At 45.4% G+C, this 19,548-nt stretch overlaps 1 protein-coding gene across 1 annotated transcript; it reads right to left on the bottom strand.

The window, feature by feature from the left end:
• Nucleotides 1–16,955: 16,955 nt before the first annotated feature.
• On the bottom strand, nt 16,956–17,912 carry LOC113007301 (olfactory receptor 2M3-like). Its single transcript, XM_026143717.1, has one exon. It carries the CDS (start codon nt 17,910–17,912, stop codon nt 16,956–16,958), a length of 957 nt encoding a protein of 318 aa, XP_025999502.1.
• Between the last annotated feature and the right edge of the window lie 1,636 nt (nt 17,913–19,548).

The raw sequence follows: 19,548 nt of genomic DNA, 5'->3' as shown, positions 1-19,548 counted from the left end.
CACACGTTGGTGCAGAGATCGTGTCGGGGCGTCGCCCATGTACATGTAAAATCTTTGAGTCTGTGTTTCTTTGCCTCCTAATAATTTTCTCCTCACAGACATAAAGACCTGGATGGCTGCTAACTTTCTGCTTCTTAATTCAGATAAAACTGAGGTTATTGTACTTGGCCCTGAAAATCTTAGAATTATGGTATCTAACCAGATTCTTACTCTGGATGGCATTACCTTGGCCTCCAGTAACACTGTGAGGAACCTTGGAGTCATTTTTGACCAGGATATGTCCTTTAATACACATATTAAACAAATATGTAAGACTGCTTTCTTCCATTTGCGCAACATCTCTAAAGTTAGAAATATCCTGTCTCAGAGTGACGCTGAAAAACTAGTTCATGCATTTATTACTTCTATGCTGGACTACTGCAATTCATTATTATCAGGAAGTCCTAAAAACTCCCTGAAAAGCCTTCACTAGCTTCCTGTTAAATCCAGAATTGAATTCAAAATCCTGCTCCTCACATACAAGGTCTTAAATAATCAGGCTCCATCTTATCTTAATGACCTTGTAGTACCATATCACCCTATTAGAGCACTGCAGGCTTACTTGTTGTTCCTGGAGTAATTAAAAGTAGAATGGGAGGGAGAGCTGTCAGGTTTATATTATTGGATTGTCATTTATGCTTAGAAATATTTACTCATATATGCTTAGAGTTTTATAATCAATTGCATATTGATAGAGGTTTGATCCTTAGCCGTCTCTAAAGACACTGTGTGCCTTCCAGAGTGTTCTGGCATGGCAGCGTGATGCATCCTGAGACAATAGGACGGGGATATCTACATAACTGTGTAAGTCAATTGCCTTCAAAAAGTTGATCAATTCACTTGAACCAAAATTACGAACACCCGGTGCTGCGAGAGTTAATAGTCTCATTGGGGCCAAGATATACATTTTATAGTTGCCTGGTATCAGTGGTTTTTCATCTGCCTTTATTTATTTATTCATTTGTTTGTTTGTTTGTTTGTTTGTTTGTTTAAAGAACCCATAGGTGTGAATGTGAGTTGTCTGTCTCTGCGTGTTAGCCCTGCGACAGGCAGGCGACCTGTCCAGGGTGCAGGGTATGGTAGTGTCATGGTGAATTGGGTTAAAGGACTCAGGTGCGAGACTCCTTGCAGAGTGACAGTGAATTTATTCACAGTGAAAAGGTGAGTCAACAGTTCGAGTCTGAAATCCAAAAAGGGCAGTGCAGTGATACGGTGGCTTCTCCCTGTGGTGACAGTGCAGTGACAATCCAAAACAACTCCTTGTGCCCGCTCCTCCTCCGATCCCTGAATCCTGGAGTCAGATGAGAAAAACACACGCACAGTAACGAAAACGTTCTCTCTCCTTCACAAACTGGGTATGCTAGTCGCGACTACGCTACCCGGTTTAGTTCAACGTTCCAGCGTTGGTTGTGACTTGACCGCACCGTTAAATAGCTCTGCTTCAGATTAGTAGTAGCCGGCGAAGTGATTACGCACAGGTGTGACGATTCCAGCTCAGGACACTCCCCCCGGGTCAGCTGCCGTTCCATGCCACGGCTTCCGGAAGTACATGTTCCAGCAGAAAAACACACATGCACAGGATGGAGAGGAGAACACCACAAAGTACACACAAACACCACCAAAAATTGGCAAGGCGATCGGTGAGGACCGTCTAGCCATGACAGGTAGCTGGAATAGCAACATACCCAAGGATAAGCAGAAGAGAATGACTGATATGATGAAACTGGGATTTTGTTACACTGAAACTAAGGATTTTCAAAAAAAATAAAAACTAAAATAGCAAACAATTGGTAAATACTAATTAAAACTGATATAAAATTGAAAATCTGAAGTCAAAACTAAATAAAAATAAAAACTAATGAAAATTGCAAAACTATTAAAACCCTGTGAACAGTTGGTCGCACTGGTGTGCACACACACCTTAAGGTCATGAGAGAGGTTATATCTTCTCTTGCTTATTTATGGTATAGGACACCTACTCTGTATCTGGTTGTCTGGTTGAGTGTAAGAGCCCTCTGTTTAGATGGACCGTTAGACTTCTGGTACCAGCTTTGGGGAGTCTTCACAGGTTCACATCTTGACCACACACACACACACCTACACAACACACAGACAAGGTACTCTTTGTTCACATTTATACCTATGCAGGGCTCTAGACTAACTTTTTGCCATGGGCGCACCGGTGCACCTAACTTTAAAAAGCGCACCGGCACAAAAGTTAGGCGCACTCAAATCTTTCAACCGCATCGCTTAACACCGCAGTTTTACATGTGCACTACAGACAATATTAATTTCTAAATTATTAACTAACAATCTTGTGCTTAACCCTTTAGAGCCGATCGGAGCGGGAACGCTCTGTTATGCGTAACTATTTTTAAATCCCAGTAGCACTGCAACCACGTAAGCTAGCGCAAAAATTTTTTTTGCATATGAAACCGGAGGAGTTGTACTTACATCTGATGCCATCAGCTTGTCCTCGGTCACGGTTTTCTTCCACATAAAGCTTTGCAAAAACTGCATAAAAAGCCCTTGCAGCAACAAAAACATAATATTCCAGAAACACGCTTTACCGATCTGATCAGCTGTTCAAAACACTTCCTACGTTGGAATAGACGTCAGCGCGAACTTTTGGATTTCCGCCATTACCTGCCCGAAACCGGAAGTGACGTCATTTTCGCGGAAATGTAGTCTTTTTTGCGATCAGGGCCTCAGGGCCTATACTATACTGCTCTTTTTAAAAGTTATCTTTGACTTTATGACTTTCTGTGTCGTTTATGGGATGCTTAGGACTCATATTGCACTGCTGGAAATAGTTTATTTTGATGCATATGCTGCTTTTTTGCAAATTTGCAGTATAATATTTATTTTCGTTTTTCCTGCAGTGTATAAAAATTGGTGTATTTCAAAAATAAAACTATGAAGACACTCAAAATAAATTTCCTGTGGTGGGAAACTATTTTGTGCAACTTTTTTGTATTTACAGTTTTGAGGGATAAGACTCTTAAATTTCTCTAACTACAAATATATGTTAAAAAATCAAAAACGATTTTCAATTTTTTTGTAGTTTATTGCACTTTTTTGCAATTTATGTAATTACTATGCACTTAATGAATACATATTATTAAAATCTGGGCTATAATGGTTGTATTGATGTATAGCAACTTGAAATGCTCCCAAAAATGGCTCCACAGCATGTAAAAATATAATATAAGCTCTGGCGGACTTGGTTCTATGGTAGGTCTTAAAGGGTTAAAGTGCTTTGTCAATATTGTAGAAAATGTTAAACTTAATCATCATCTTGGCCTCCTCTGACAACCTTTTTGCTGTTGCATTCTGCTGAAAGGCAGTAGAGAGAGGGGACACTTGGGCAGTGCATTTATGTTATGGACTCGGTTCTGGGGACTTGGGGTCCGTGAGCAGTGTGGACCTGTAGTATTGCTATTGCTGTTATTATTATTATTATTGTTATTATAGTATAGGATGTATGTTTGCTGCACTGTGCTCTTGTGTTCCATGCTGGTGTGTGTACGTGTGGGTGTCTGCGGGTGTGGCTGAAGGATGAAGGACAGCCACCAGCATGCCTGATGGGCGTGGCCCTGCCGGCTGCCGGTCACGCCTAGGTTCTCATACACCTGCTTCTGATCAGGCTCGTCGGGGGAGCTACTTAACAGAGCGATGGAGCTTCCTCCGGCGCAGGATCGTTGAGTTAGACTCCATGTCAGTGTTTAATGTGCTATTCAGTGTATGCCTGCTGGAGTTGGTGCCATAACGGCTGTGTCTGTTGTTTTTCCTCAGGAGGACAGCGGAACACAGGACTGCAAGACACACAGGGTGTGCAAAGGCACAGGGGCAGAGAGCACGAAATACCAGCACTTAGGAGAAGACACGTCACGGGAGTCGAGGGAGCACTTTGGAGATTTATTGTGTGGTGTACATTTACATCACTGTAAATAAACCCACTGCTCATTCCACTAAGTCCAGCGTTTGGGTCCTTTCTCCAACATCCCCCACGGTCTGCCAGCCAGACCGTGACAATTTATTGCAGCATATAATGTGTTTTCTGGATACACTGTGCTTTTTCAAAGATTGATGGCACCATGTCAGAGCACTACCTATAAATTTCAGATGGATCAGGCCTTAACTTAACAAAAAAGTTATCAATAGTTCTTTTCATCTTTTCTTATTACCCAGAGCTACATCCACTTCTCTCAGGCCTAGGCTACTCACTAGGGCTGGGTATCATCACTGATTTACATAATCCATTCAATTCTGGTTATCAAAGTCCTGATTCGATTCAATTTAGCCTCAGACAGAAATATTATAATTCTGATCATTTATCAGTACTGATACACGTGAGACTTCATCAGAAATGTGAACATCACAGCAGAGGCCTTTGTGTCAAAGTAACTGAGAATAAAACACAGAAAAACATGAAGGAGATTTTTCTGGCCTGGCTTTTTATAGCAGATAACCTTAAAAATATTCTGCAATTTGCATAATTTTAAAAAGTTTAAATTTCTTCAGTATTGAACAGCAGAAATTAGGCTTTCTTGTCCGAGGTCATTTAAGTGAAAAAAAGAAAACGAAACTGACGGGAAACTGTTCTTGAAGTACAGAGAGAGAGAGAGAGCTGTGCATGAAGTGTGATTTTTATCGTGGTGGAAGCAAAACAGCAAAACTCAGAGGGAATTCATGACGACATTGATCAAATGTGAAGCGTAGTTTGCTGCTTCTTTTGCTGCTGAATTTTGGTTGAAGAGAGACAAAACTTGCAGCTCAGAATCAGCGCAAAAAGACGTGAACACAGCGCGGACCCGACACATCAGAATCGCTGAGCTCCGACAGCGTGTCCGTCTTTCATCGGGTGAGAAAGCCGAGAAAGACAAAGCTGATTCTGATGCGTCGGGTCCGCACTGTTTTTACGTCTTTGTGTGGAATCTGTATACCTGCTCACATTTGCTGTTTGGTGGTTGTTGAAATAGTTTTGTGAGCTTTATCCTGAGAATCTGGCGTTTCTGGCAAAACACAGTTAAAAGTCAATTCAGGATTTAAAGAGTCGATATCGCTTTATTCAAACTACTCACCTCCCTCTTCCACCTGCACTTTCAACTGGACCACGGCCAATCAGAGAGGTCCCGCCCCTTACTATCTGTGATTGGTTTAGTCTACGATAGGGGCATAATGTGTGTCTGTTGTTGACCACACGCAGAGTTGCAGAGATTTATTTATTTTTGTTACAGTCGAGGTTATTATCATTAACAAAAACTAACGAAATAACTAGAAGTGACAAAACTAGAAGTGAAAAAACATTTTCGTTAACGGAAATAAAAATAAAAACAAAAAAAGGAAAACTAACTAGAACTGTAATGAGTGTTCACAAAACTAACTAAAATTAACTGAATTTATAGCAAAAATGTGTTTAGTTTTCATTGATGTGTGCGTGTCATACAATAGTCAAGGGTGAAAATGAAGTTTAGTTTACAGATTTTTTTTTGCTGTGTCTCATTATGCCAGCAGGTGGCAAGTACGTCAGTCGAGTCGTCTGTGTTGCTGCTCCGTCCACGCGCAGATTCATGTCAGGAAAAGTCAGGAGAAAGCGCCAAAGTCCAATTTGGGATTACTTTGAATATGACTGTGCTTTGGATAAAGCAAGTGTCTTGTAGTGGAAAGAGACAAATTATGAGGGACATTTCTAAAGGGAAAAAAATCCCACAAACCTTAAAGTGCACTTGAAAAGCTCACACAACAAGGCTAATCTAGCTTACCTTGAGAAGGTAAGGGAGCACACTCAACCCTCATCCCCAGAAAACAGAAGCTAACCCCAGGCAAGGCAGCGTGATGCATCCTGAGACAATAGGACGGGGATATCTACATAACTGTGTAAGTCAATTGCCTTCAAAAAGTTGATCAATTCACTTGAACCAAAATTACGAACACCCGGTGCTGCGAGAGTTAATAGTCTCATTGGGGCCAAGATATACATTTTATAGTTGCCTGGTATCAGTGGTTTTTCATCTGCCTTTATTTATTTATTTATTTGTTTGTTTGTTTGTTTGTTTGTTTGTTTATTTAAAGAACCCATAGGTGTGAATGTGAGTTGTCTGTCTCTGCGTGTTAGCCCTGCGACAGACAGGCGACCTGTCCAGGGTGCAGGGTATGGTAGTGTCATGGTGAATTGGGTTAAAGGACTCAGGTGCGAGACTCCTTGCAGAGTGACAGTGAATTTATTCACAGTGAAAAGGTGAGTCAACAGTTCGAGTCTGAAATCCAAAAAGGGCAGTGCAGTGATACGGTGGCTTCTCCCCGTGGTGACAGTGCAGTGACAATCCAAAACAACTCCTTGTGCCCGCTCCTCCTCCGATCCCTGAATCCTGGAGTCAGATGAGAAAAACACACGCACAGTAACGAAAACGTTCTCTCTCCTTCACAAACTGGGTATGCTAGTCGCGACTACGCTACCCGGTTTAGTTCAACGTTCCAGCGTTGGTTGTGACTTGACCGCACCGTTAAATAGCTCTGCTTCAGATTAGTAGTAGCCGGCGAAGTGATTACGCACAGGTGTGACGATTCCAGCTCAGGACACTCCCCCCGGGTCAGCTGCCGTTCCGTGCCACGGCTTCCGGAAGTACATGTTCCAGCAGAAAAACACACATGCACAGGATGGAGAGGAGAACACCACAAAGTACACACAAACACCACCAAAAATTGGCAAGGCGATCGGTGAGGACCGTCTAGCCATGACAGGTAGCTGGAATAGCAACATACCCAAGGATAAGCAGAAGAGAATGACTGATATGATGAAACTGGGATTTTGTTACACTGAAATTAAGGATTTTCAAAAAAAATAAAAACTAAAATAGCAAACAATTGGTAAATACTAATTAAAACTGATATAAAATTGAAAATCTGAAGTCAAAACTAAATAAAAATAAAAACTAATGAAAATTGCAAAACTATTAAAACCCTGTGAACAGTTGGTCGCACTGGTGTGACCAAATATTTCTTTTAGTCACACCACTGAAAAATTTGGTCGCATCTGCGACCAAATTGGTCGCACTGTAGAGCTGCTATGTACGATATCCTATATTAATGAACTTGTGCATATTCATGTAACCACAAAAAAAGGAGCGCTACAGGGAACCTGGCTGAGAGTCCAACAGAGGTCAAGTCGGCGTAACGACATCTGGCTCCAGTCGGGTCTCCCTCGTGCACGAGTAACACAAGGAGCTCTGCTTGGTGTTCAATACTTTTTGCTGTAGCAGTTGAATTGTCTCGTTCCAGCAGTGGATCTGTGCTAGACAGACCCATCAAGAGCCTTCAGTTTTCAGGCCCTTCTTCTGTGGAACCAGCTTCCAGTTTGGTTTTGGGAGACAGACACTATCTCTACTTTTAAGATTAATCTTAAAACTTTCCTTTTTTGCTAAAGCTTATAGTCACGGTTGAACCAGGTAACCCTGTATCCTCCCTTAGTTATGCTGCAATAGACGTAGGCTGCCAGGGATTCCCATGAAAGAACTGAAATGAAGTTGAAGTCACAAAAAAAGAAATGAAATCAATATTTAGTAGATCCTCCTTTTGCAGAAATAACAGCCTCTAAACGCTTCCTGTAGGTTCCAATGAGAGTCTGAATTGTGGTTGAAGGTATTTTGGGCCATTCCTCTTTACAAAACATCTCTAGTTCATTCAGGTTTCTTTAACTCACACCACAGATTTTCAATAATATTCAGGTCTGGGGACTGAGATGGCCATTCCAGAACGTTGTACTTGTTCCTCTGCATGAATGCCTTAGTGGATTTTGAGCAGTGTTTCGGGTCGTTGTCTTGTTGAAAGATCCAGCCCCGGCGCATCTTCAGCTTTGTCACTGATTCCTGGACATTGGTCTCCAGAATCTGCTGACACTGAGCAGATTTAACTGAAGAATCTTTTAACAACACTAACGAAAAACTAAGGCTCATGCCACGGAGGGGAAAACGAGGAGCGTGGAGCCCAGCAGCACCGTAATCGGGACCGTGGGGAAACTGCAACAGAAAGGGGAGACACAGTTAACAGCACGCAGTCTAACAAGAAATGAACGGCTAGAGTTCATAAGTTGCCGAGGCTTACAGGTAGAGCAGGACCGTGGAGCTTGGAGGGGAGAGGTGCCCGTGAAGGGAATCCTAGGGAGGGAGTCAGTCCGGCAGGATGACAGGCAGGATGGCAGGATGACAGGCTTCCACGCCGAATGCTGGTCACACTGCGAGGAGACTTAGAGACTGGCGGGGAGAAGCCATCAGAGCTGGCTGAACTAGTCCTCCGGTGATTGCCTCAGATGAGACACAGGTGATTTGGAGGCGGCCCAGCCCAAGGGTGTGGCCACCGCAGCCTCCCACGGCTCCCTGGATGCTGAGCCACGGGCCATGACAGCACCCCCCCCCTCAAGGGTCGCCTCCAGGCGGCCGCACGGACAGCTGCCTGCAGAGGGAAGCGTGGAAGTCAGCGACGAGAGAGGAGTCAAGAATAAACGACCGCGGGACCCACAGACAGTCCTCGGGACCCACAGACAGTCCTCGGGGCCATACCCCTCCCAGTCCACCAGGTAGTGCCACCCGCGCCGACGCGCCGCCACGATCCGACTGACCGCATAAGCGGGATGACCATCAACGAGCCGGGCGGGAGGAGGGGGCTCGGACGGAGGGCACAGAGGACTACGTCGAACCGGTTTGACCTGGGAGACGTGGAACGTGGGATGTATGCGCCAGGAGTCAGGAAGCTTCAGACGAACAGCAGCTGGATTGATAACAGCCTCGATTTCATACGGGCCGATGAAGCGCAGAGCTAACTTGCGGGACGCCACCCGCAGCGGGATGTTTTTAGCAGCCAGCCACACCTTTTGGCCAGGTTGATATGTAGGGGCGGGGGTCCGGCGGCGGTTCGCATAGCGCGCCTGTCGCGCCTTGGACCGCAGGAGAGCGTGGCGGACCCTGCGCCAAATCCGTCGGCAGCGCCGGAGATGAAGTGGTGCAGAGGGGACAGCGAGGTCGAGCTCATTCTCGGGAAAAAGCGGTGGCTGGTATCCGAGAGAGGCTTCAAACGGTGGCAGTCCCGTAGCGGAGGAGGTAAGGGAGTTGTGGGCATATTCCGCCCAGGAGAGATAGGAGGCCCAAGTGGAGGGATTACGTGAGGCGACACAGCGCAACTTCCAGCTCTTGATTAAGCCGCTCAGCCTGGCCATTTGACTGTGGGTGGAAGCTGGAGCTCAAGCTAACCTTGGCTCCTAAGAGTGAACAAAAGTTTGTCCAGATGCGCGAGGTGAACTGCGGCCCCCGATCAGAAACGATATCGGAGGGAATGCCGTGGAGCCTAAAAACATTATCCACCAGGGCTTGAGCAGTTTCAGCAGCAGTGGGTAATTTTGCCAGAGGGACAAAGTGTGCGGCTTTAGAAAACCTGTCAGAGATTGTAAGAATTACACTCTTCCCTGAGGAGCTGGGGAAGCCGGTTATGAAATCCAAAGAAATAATAATAATAATAATAATAATACATTTTATTTAAATAGCGCCTTTCAAAGCACCCAAGGACACTGTACAACAGATAAAAACTGGAAATATACACAATGATAAGAATAGAAGATAAAAGTTAAAACATACAGAAATTTAAGAATAGGCAATTTTAAACAAATGAGTTTTAAGGGTGGACTTAAAAAGAGAGAATGAGCTAATATTTCTGAGGTCCGGGGGTAGGGAATTCCAAAGTCGAGGGGCAGAGCAACTAAAGGCCCTCCCTCCCATTGTGATCAGACGAGCAGAGGGAACAGAGAGAGAAAGAGAAGATGAAGATCTGAGGCAGCGGGATGGGAGCTTCATCTGTAATAAGTCAGAGAGGTACGGTGGAGAGAGAGAGTGAATAGCCTTGAATGTATACAGAATTATTTTAAAATGGATGCGAAATTTGACCGGGAGCCAGTGAAGTTGCTTCAGGATTGGGGAGATGTGGTGGGTAGAAGAAGTCCTAGTAATAATACGGGCAGTAGAGTTCTGGACACGTTGGAGCTTGTTGATAGATTTTTGTGTGAGGCCAAATAATAATGAGTTGCAGTAGTCAATTCTAGAGATAACAAGATTATGGATGAGAATGGCAGTGGCGTAAGGTGTGAGGAAGGGGCGGAGGCGATTAATGTTACGGAGTTGGAAATATGCTGCACGTGTAATATTATTGATATGCGAGTTAAAGGATAAATGTGGGACCAGGGACGGTGTGGCGTTGGGAGAGCGTGGAGCAGGCCCGCTGGGTGTTTGGTGGACTGTTTATTACGAGCACAGGTGGAGCAGGCTGACACATAGTCTTTTACGTCTCTTATCGAAGATTTCCACCAGAACCGACGTTTTAGCAGGTTAACAGTTCTATTCACGCCAGGGTGGCAAGAAAATCGCGCGGTGTGAGCCCAGTGAATGACGGCTCCACGGGCGGCAGCAGGAACAAAACGCCGCCCAGGAGGCCCGGTACCTGGGTCGGGATCTCCTAGGAGAGCCTGACGGATGGTTTCTTCTATGTCCCAGGTGAGGGCCCCCACCACACAGGCAGCGGGCAGGACCGTTGCTGACGGCGATGAGTCCACATCCAGGGAGTATTGACGGGAGAGAGCGTTGGGTTTGACGTTGCGGGAGCCTGGGCGGTAGGAGAGAGTAAAGTTAAACCGGGTAAAGAATAGAGACCAGCGAGCCTGGCGGGAGTTTAACCTTTTGGCTGTTCTGAGATAGATTAAGTTCTTATGGTCTGTTAAAATGAGAAATGGTTGCTCGGCTCCCTCCAGCCAGTGGCGCCACTCTTCCAAGGCTAGTTTAATGGCCAATAACTCCTTGTCTCCCACGTCGTAGTTCTTTTCAGAAGGGGTGAGACGGCGTGAGAAGAAAGCGCACGGCTGGAGCTTCCCTGGAGAGTCCGACCGCTGAGACAGTACAGCCCCCACTCCTGCGTCAGACGCATCCACCTCCACAATGAATTGCTTACTGGTGTCGGGATGAATCAAGATCGGGGCTGATGTGAACAGTTGTTTCAGTTTGGTGAATGCAGTGTGAGCCTCTGGGTGCCAAGTGAATGGTACCTTAGTGGAGGTGAGGTGAGTGAGAGGCGCGGCTACCTGACCGTAGTTCCGGATGAAACGCCTGTAAAAATTGGTGAAGCCGAGGAAGCGCTGAAGCTTCTTGCGGGACTCCGGAACGGGCCACTCCAGAACTGCTTTGACTTTCGCTGGGTCCGTCTTCACCTGCCCTCCTGCCAATACATAACCTGTCATGATCTGGTTACAGGGACTCAAACGCAGAGCGGTTAGGTGTCTCCAAGGTGTAGTTTATTTACAGTGCCAGTGCAATATATGTACAGTGAAGGGATCCAAAACTCCGGGGAATCACAGGGTAGCTCTCTCACACTCGCTCACGTCTTCTTTGCTCACACTCACACACGGCAGGGAGGTCGCAGGTCCGGGGGGGGGAAGATGTCAGTAGTACAATCATCCAGCGACGAGAGGATCTGTGTTCCAGCCTCAAATAGTGCTCCCGGTGATGACAGGTGATTGTTGTCAGGTGTGTGTGTGGGCCAAGGGCGGTAGCCCACAGTGAGCTCCGCCCAGGCAGAGAGGGAGAGAACAGAAACAGCAAATGTAGCCTCGTGGGGCCGACCGGGCAGGCACGGAGACCATGACATAACCCAGGAAAGAAACAGATGAAACGTGGAAGTCACATTTCTCCGCCTTGACAAATAATCTATTCTCCAGCAAGCGCTGTAACACACTCCTCACGTGAACCTGGTGTTCCTCGGGGGTTCTGGAAAAAATAAGAATGTCATCCAGGTACACGAAAACAAAGAGATTCAGAAAATCTCGAAGCACATCATTCACAAGGGTTTGGAAGACCGCGGGTGCGTTTGTTAGGCCGAACGGCATTACCAAATATTCGAAATGTCCCAGCGGGGTGTTAAAGGCGGTCTTCCATTCGTCCCCTTCACGTATACGAACCAGATGGTATGCGTTTCGTAGATCTAACTTGGTAAACACGGCGGCTTCCTGGAGAGTTTCAAAAACAGAATTAATCAAAGGCAAGGGATATTTGTTCTTCACAGTAATTTCATTCAGGCCCCGATAGTCAATACACGGCCGCAGCGACCCGTCCTTCTTCCCCACAAAGAAAAAACCCGCAGCGACCGGGGAAGAGGAGGGTCGGATAATACCAGCAGTGAGGGATTCCTGGATGTACTGCTCCATAGACTCTCTCTCCGGGCGGGACAGGTTGTATAACCTACTGGAAGGCAGCGGGGCCCCAGGTAACAAATCAATAGCACAGTCGTAAGGACGATGAGGTGGTAGTGAGCGAGCTTTATCCTTATGAAACGCTTCCTGCAGATCATGATATATGGCTGGGACTGAGGAGAGATCAGGTGGCGGCACAGCTGGTGGGGCGGATCTAGCGCATGTAGAGGGAACAGCCGACCTCAGGCAATTCGCCAGACAAAACACACCCCAATTGGAGATTCTCTTTCCGGCCCAGTCAATTTGGGGATTATGTGTTTGCAACCAAGGGTAGCCCAGGATGAGGGGCATGTCAGGGGACGGGAAGGTAAAAAACGTAGTCTGCTCATTGTGATTGCCAGAGGTGACTAATTTCACCGGTGCCGTTTGATGAGTGATATATGCAATGACTTGGTTGTTTAGAGCGGAGGCTGAAATGGGAGGTGTTAGTGGTGAGAGTGGCAAGTCCAATTTTTTCCGCTAGTCGAATATCCATTAAATTCTGCTCCGCCCCGGAGTCTATTAGTGCACAGCAGGAAAAAGTCGTCTTGTGGGTCACTATAGTAACATTTAGCAACAGTCAGGGTCTTGTGGAACTTAAAGTACTGCCCACCCGTATCCCCGGACTTACCGGTGGGCTGACCCGTTTGGGCGCACTGGACAGTCTGCGATGCGATGCCCCGGTCCCCCACAGTACAGGCAGTCCCCAGCCCGAAAACGGCGCTCCCTTTCCCCTGGTGAGAGCCGAGAGCGACCGATCTGCATCGGCTCAGGCGGCGGAGGAGAGGGAGAGCGGGGAGCCACAGCAGCGGGCTGAAGCGGGGACAACAGCGGCGCCGCGCGAGCCTCGGGACGCGACGCCGATCGGAAAGTTCTGGACCGGCGTTCCGCTTCCCTCTCCCGCAGACGATTATCGATTCTGCGAGAGAGGGTGAGCAGCTCCTCGAAAGACCTCGTTTCCTCATGAAAAGCAAGCTGGTCCCTCATCTGATCATTTAGAGAGCGCTGAAAAATGCTCCGGAGAGCCGAGTCGGGCCAGTCCACAGCAGCTGTTGCAGTGCGGAATTCGACCACATACTCCGCAACGCTGCGCCTACCCTGCCGGAGGGCTAGTAGTTTTTGCGCAGCACTATCCTTAGAAACCGGGGGTGAAAAAGTCACCTTAAACTCGTCGAGAAAATAGTCATAGCGACAGCGATCAATCGGGTGAAAAGATAAATACGATTCAGCCCATGCCAACGCTCTCCCCCTTAGCAGCCCCACGAAGTGGGAAATCTTGGCAGCGTCATCGGGGAAGGACTGCGGCGTGCGGCTGAAAAACAGAGCGCACTGAAAAAGGAACCCCCCCACACAGGTCCAATTCGCCATGGAAGGGTTCTGGTGGCGGGGATGAGAGACCGCGGTACACCGAATCGGGGGGTTGGGGACGCAGCCCGTCCTGAGCTTCGCTGAGCTCTTGATACTGATCTTGGAGCGATTGTAGGAGCTGGTCATGCCGGCCCAACATAGCGCCCTGCCTACTTATAGCGGAACGGATTGGGTCTGCGGGGTCCATAACTGGCCAGTCTGTACTGTCACAGAGCACGGAGTGTTCAGGTAAGAGGACCCCAAAGCAGACTCAGCACACCGTAGCTCAGAACTATGTACAAGTGTTTATTTAACTGAAGAATCTTTTAACAACACTAACGAAAAACTAAGGCTCATGCCACGGAGGGGAAAACGAGGAGCGTGGAGCCCAGCAGCACCGTAATCGGGACCGTGGGGAAACTGCAACAGAAAGGGGAGACACAGTTAACAGCACGCAGTCTATCAAGAAATGAACGGCTAGAGTTCATAAGTTGCCGAGGCTTACAGGTAGAGCAGGACCGTGGAGCTTGGAGGGGAGAGGTGCCCGTGAAGGGAATCCTAGGGAGGGAGTCAGTCCGGCAGGATGACAGGCAGGATGGCAGGATGACAGGCTTCCACGCCGAATGCTGGTCACACTGGGAGGAGACTTAGAGACTGGCGGGGAGAAGCCGTCAGAGCTGGCTGAAGTAGTCCTCCGGTGATTGCCTCAGATGAGATGCAGGTGATTTGGAGGCGGCCCAGCCCAAGGGTGTGGCCACCACAGCCTCCCACGGCTCCCTGGATGCTGAGCCACAGGCCGTGACAATTCTGTACAGATTCCTTATTTAACACAACGATAATGACTGCTCTTGAGTTCTGTGCTTGAGTGCAGGTATTAATCACAGATGCATACTGTGCATGGGTGCAACTTAGCTTTGCCTGAGTTCTAATACAGATCACTTAAATCAGCCATTGTTGGAATGTCATGTATTTTTAAGAGTTCACTGTATTTTTTTTCTCACTTCCTCTCTCTCTCTGGCTTCTCGCTTTCTCTATTGCTCTTGTTGTGGAAGTTTTCCATTAAATAAAGCCTGCAGACAAGCGATGAGTGGTAGATAGCATTCTTTAATCACAAAACAAAGAACAGAATACCAAGCTTGGTGGAGAGCATGCATGATCGCGGGGCAAACGGTCAGCAGAGTCTCTCCCTGAGCCTAGCATGGCTCTCAGTTTAATACCTTCTCGAGTAACAAAAGGCAGTACACAGCTGTTTCACACATTAAGATTCACACTCCCTTGCTACTTCCCAGAGTCATCAAAGAGACAAAAGACTCTTTCTGTGGAGTTGTCTGCTTCCCCCCCAACTTCCTTACCAGACCTCCACCATCTGTCTGTCTGTCAACTGCATGAGTGTTAGACATGCTAAATCCAGTGGCACTAAGGCATTATACAATAAAATAATCTGAATAATACATAAGTAAAAGAAATTCTTATACACTCTAAAGCACCTTATGTTTTGGGCATGTCTAGTAGATGTAGTCAACGGCTTGTTTTATAGATTACATCATTAACAAAGCAAATTTCAGTTGTGTCAGGGCTTCGTGCGTGGAGGAGAGGAAGGGATGACCCAAACACAGGACTCGCAGTGAAAAGTGTTTATTGCAGATGGAGTGAATGAACAGAACAGAAGCACAAAATTGTGGGCTGGCTGGCTGGCGGGCTGGCTGACTGACTGACTGACTGAGTGACTGATTAAATGAGCAAAGCATACGGCAACAACCTAACATCAACAGCAACATCAATGTCATGACCATGACCAGGATGAAACTGAGGACTTAAAAATACAGACTGAATGATTAATGATTAGAGACCGGTTAGTGAACAGCTGAACATAATCTAACTAATGATACATAGAAGTAACAGGAACAGAACAACAGGAAATGAGAATAAGAAAAAGAAAATAAACTGAACCTGAACAAACTGAAAACACTGGATGAATGACCCAGGAACCCTGACATTGTGCTGCTCAATGGCATCTGATGGGCATGAGTTAAGTAGGACATTCTGCAATATGCTACATAAGTCATGCCTGGCTCTGTTTCTTTTCATCCATCCAGTCCACTGATCCGATTTTTTTCTTTATCCCAAAGTCAAACCAGAAGAACAACTGTTCTAATGAGTGGTAACTGCTGCCTACAAGTTGCTACTCATGAGTGGGATTAATGCCATTTCGTGAACATACTGGTCTGCACATTCTGTATTGTATACTGGCCAAACAAACTAAATAGCTTTGCTTGTCTGATTGGCCAACAGGGCTACCTTTCCCTCCATACCACCTGAAGGCCGTGCTTGGGAACTTTCTGCTCTCTGCTCCTTTGTGTTTTTCTTTCATAAACTTGGAAAAACAAACATAGAATGTTACAGTCCTACAAGAACACTGTATACCAGGGGAGCTCTTTTGGTGGCCCTCCTTTTGGGCTATTCACTTCAACTCCTTTTCCACAGTATTTCTGCTGCTATATCAAAAAACCTTTTCTGTACAAACTGAAACACAAATACAAAACCAAATTAACATCTATTAGGTGACCTTAGAGGTCTCCATCTCCATTCCAATGTTTTGTTTTTGTGATAATGCCCTTAACTTTACATAATGAAAGCTTCATTGGGATACACTGAATGTGTTCTTCTGTTCATTCTTTCTGAAATGCCAACTCTTTGCTAAGATGCTATTATTCTTTATTATTGACACAGACAGGAAAACTAACAACTTGAATTTACAACTTAACAGCAACACAGTATTAAGTTAAGAATAAATAACATGAGCAAACAAACAAAACAACAGCAAACAAATGAATTGAAAATGCATTTAAGAAAACAGAACAACAGTGATCCCTTAAGGTGATTTATATTTCATAGTAAGGAGAAAACCCCAGATAATATCTTATAATTGTTTATATGTTATCACAATAGCACGGCATAAAGTCCATGTGGATTATGTGCATCATTATTCAAGTTATTGTTTGTTTTTTGTGTTCAACAAAAATGATATTGGAAACATACCCCTTAGTGAGAGCCATGTGTGTATTGTATGTAAATAGCAGTATAGTATATTTAAAGAAATCTGAATAACAAATACACTAAAAACAATAATTCCTCCTCCCAAACAAATACAATCTCTATCTTAAATATATATTATACATATACTATGCAAAAATAATAGATTTCTATAATATATATCTCAGACAGAGAAAAGACAACTTCTATATTGTGAAACATAATACACACATGAACACAACAGTTAAATTAAACATCACATCTACATTACACCCTTTCAACATGAGCTTTGCCAGATGTTGAGTTTTCCTTCACAGAACAATTTCGTGAGGTGTTTAGAGATTTCTTTCATTTTCAGTCCATAAACAATTGGATTAAAAAGAGGATGATATAAAACTACTTGTAAGGTCAATATAAAACGTGCAACTTTTGGCAAATTCATTTCTAGTCGAGCTACAATTATATCATATGAACACAAACCTGAAAAGCTGACTAATACAAGCAGGTGAGGTAAACAAGTCTGTGCAGCTTTTTTCCTGACCTCCCTGCAGCTCCGATAGCATATTATAAATATTTTTGTGTAAGTAAAAAGTATAAAAAGCAAAGGAAGAAATACGGTGTTAAGTAAAATAAACACACCATATATGATATATGTTGTTCTTGAGGTGTCACAGTAAAGCTTGGAAATTGCATTATTACAAAAGATTCCATTCAAAGTAAAACTGCAAATTTTATAACTCTGACTCATTACAACTGATGGCACAAGCTGACAAGCAGGCAGAAGCCAAGCTAACCCTAGTAAAACTATGATAGTTGTTTTTTTCATGATGGTTGTATATTGCAGGGGTTTGCATATAGACACATACCTGTCATATGCCATAGCTGCTAATAGAAAGAACTCTGATCCTGTTAGAGAATAATAAATAAATGCTTGAAAGCTGCATAGTGAATGAGTTGTGATCTGCTTGTCTGATAAAAAGTCAATCAAAAGTTCTGGGTAGATATTAGTGCTAAACATAACTGAGTTCAGTAACAACCCTGCAATAAAAATATACATAGGCTCATGCAGGTTTTTCTTGATCCATATGAGACACAATATAGTTGAATTGCTGCAAAGTATTAGAGTATATGCTGTAAACATGATGGCAAAATACAGAAATCTGTATTTGTTCAATTCAACATGCCCACCAAAAGTTATATATGTCACATTAAATTTATCATTCATTTGGTCCATAAAAATAAATGGTCACTAAAGCAGGATGGATATAGAAGTCACACTGTGAGGGTTTCCTCAAAATACAGCCACTTTGAGACTAATTTATTTGAGCTGGACACTGCCTTAACCTCAATGGATCTCATTAAACCCTCCATGTGAACAAACAACTTCAAAAACACTGGAGACATGATGTTTTGATTGACAATATCTCAGTTTTCCTTCTGTGTAATGTAAATTTTATCAGCATTTAAAAAATAATTAAAAAACAGTCAAGTTAAGTTGGCGGGGCATGATTGCAGATGCCATGCCTTCCCTGCATGGCACCACATGCTGCGTACCGCCACACCAACGTAGTTAGCTAATCATTAGACTCAGACTCAAAGAGTCAAGAAGTTTATTGTCATTTGTATGGTGTTACCCAGCCTGAAATGAAAAACTGTTTCTCACCAGCCTCTACGGTGCAATAAACAATACAATACAGTTAAAACATTAAATACAGTTTAAAAAGAATACGTTTAAAAAGAGCAGTAAAAAACGCAGTAATGAATTGCAACAACAGTTATGGATAAATAACATAAAATCTAAGTTCTAACACAAACTCAAGTCACATTTGTTCTGGTAGATAGCAGCAGTCCTTTCGCAGAATGGGATGGTTAAATTAGGCAGTGTGTATATCTAGGGAGTATATTGTATGTGTGTATGTGTGCGTGTGTGTAGGTAGGTGGCATTACAGTCCATTTGTTGACCTCACAGTGTAGCTGTGTGAATAGCTAACCAAACCGACTGCAGGGAAGGTAGCAGCGGCGACGAACAGGTCCAGAGGCCGACAGCAGGGAATGGGGAATGCAGCGACGAAATAGATCTTGAGGCCATCTGCGGAGAAGGAAGCACCTGCGACAAAACAGGTCCGAAGGCCATCTGTGCTGGTGAAGAAGTCCAGTCAGAGGCCTGGAAGGTGGCCTCCAACTCTGAGCCTGACAAGGCAGTGGCATGGCAACCACAGGGCCAGACGAGGCACGGCAGCCGCAAATGATTGAGCAGGTGGTGGCCCTGCAGGCTGGATGGATCCCTCGGACCCTCCAGCGTAGACTGAAGATGGCTGAAAAAGCCCCTCAGACCCTCCAGCGGAGATATGTGGCTGAACGTGCCCCTCGGAACCTCCAGTGGAGGAAGGGTGCTGAACAGGCCCCTCGGACCCTCCAGTGGAGGCAGGCTGCTGAACGGGCCCCTCGGACACTCCAACGGAGGCAGGCTCAGGACCAGCAGACACGGAGACCTCTGGCAGTGACAAGACGGAACCAGCAGGCACAGAAACCTCTGGCAGAGACGAGATGGAACCAGCAGGCGCAGAATCCTCTGCCAAAGAAGAAGCTGGTTGGAGCTCTGCAGGACAGTGGCTCTGCTCAGGCAGTAACAGCAGGATGCAGTCCTTAGCTGGTCAAATGAGCTCACTAGAGCTTCCAGCATAGAACAGAGGTGGCAGAGTTAACTCCCCTGAGCTCTCAGCAGGGACAAATCGCTGAGACAGCCTGGTTGAGCTCCCAGGAAAAACAGTTGCGCTGGCTTCTTCGTTTTCAGGGGTCCAGAGTTCACTGTGGACTGAAACTCATTCTCTGGGGAGGCCCTGGAAAGGGTAACCGTCTCTAAGTAGGCC

Source organism: Astatotilapia calliptera, chromosome 16 (genome assembly GCF_900246225.1).
Source record: "Astatotilapia calliptera chromosome 16, fAstCal1.2, whole genome shotgun sequence".
Taxonomy (NCBI): domain Eukaryota; kingdom Metazoa; phylum Chordata; class Actinopteri; order Cichliformes; family Cichlidae; genus Astatotilapia; species Astatotilapia calliptera.
The sequence above is the reverse complement of the archived record's forward strand: the minus strand, read 5'-3'. Positions and strand labels throughout refer to the sequence as shown.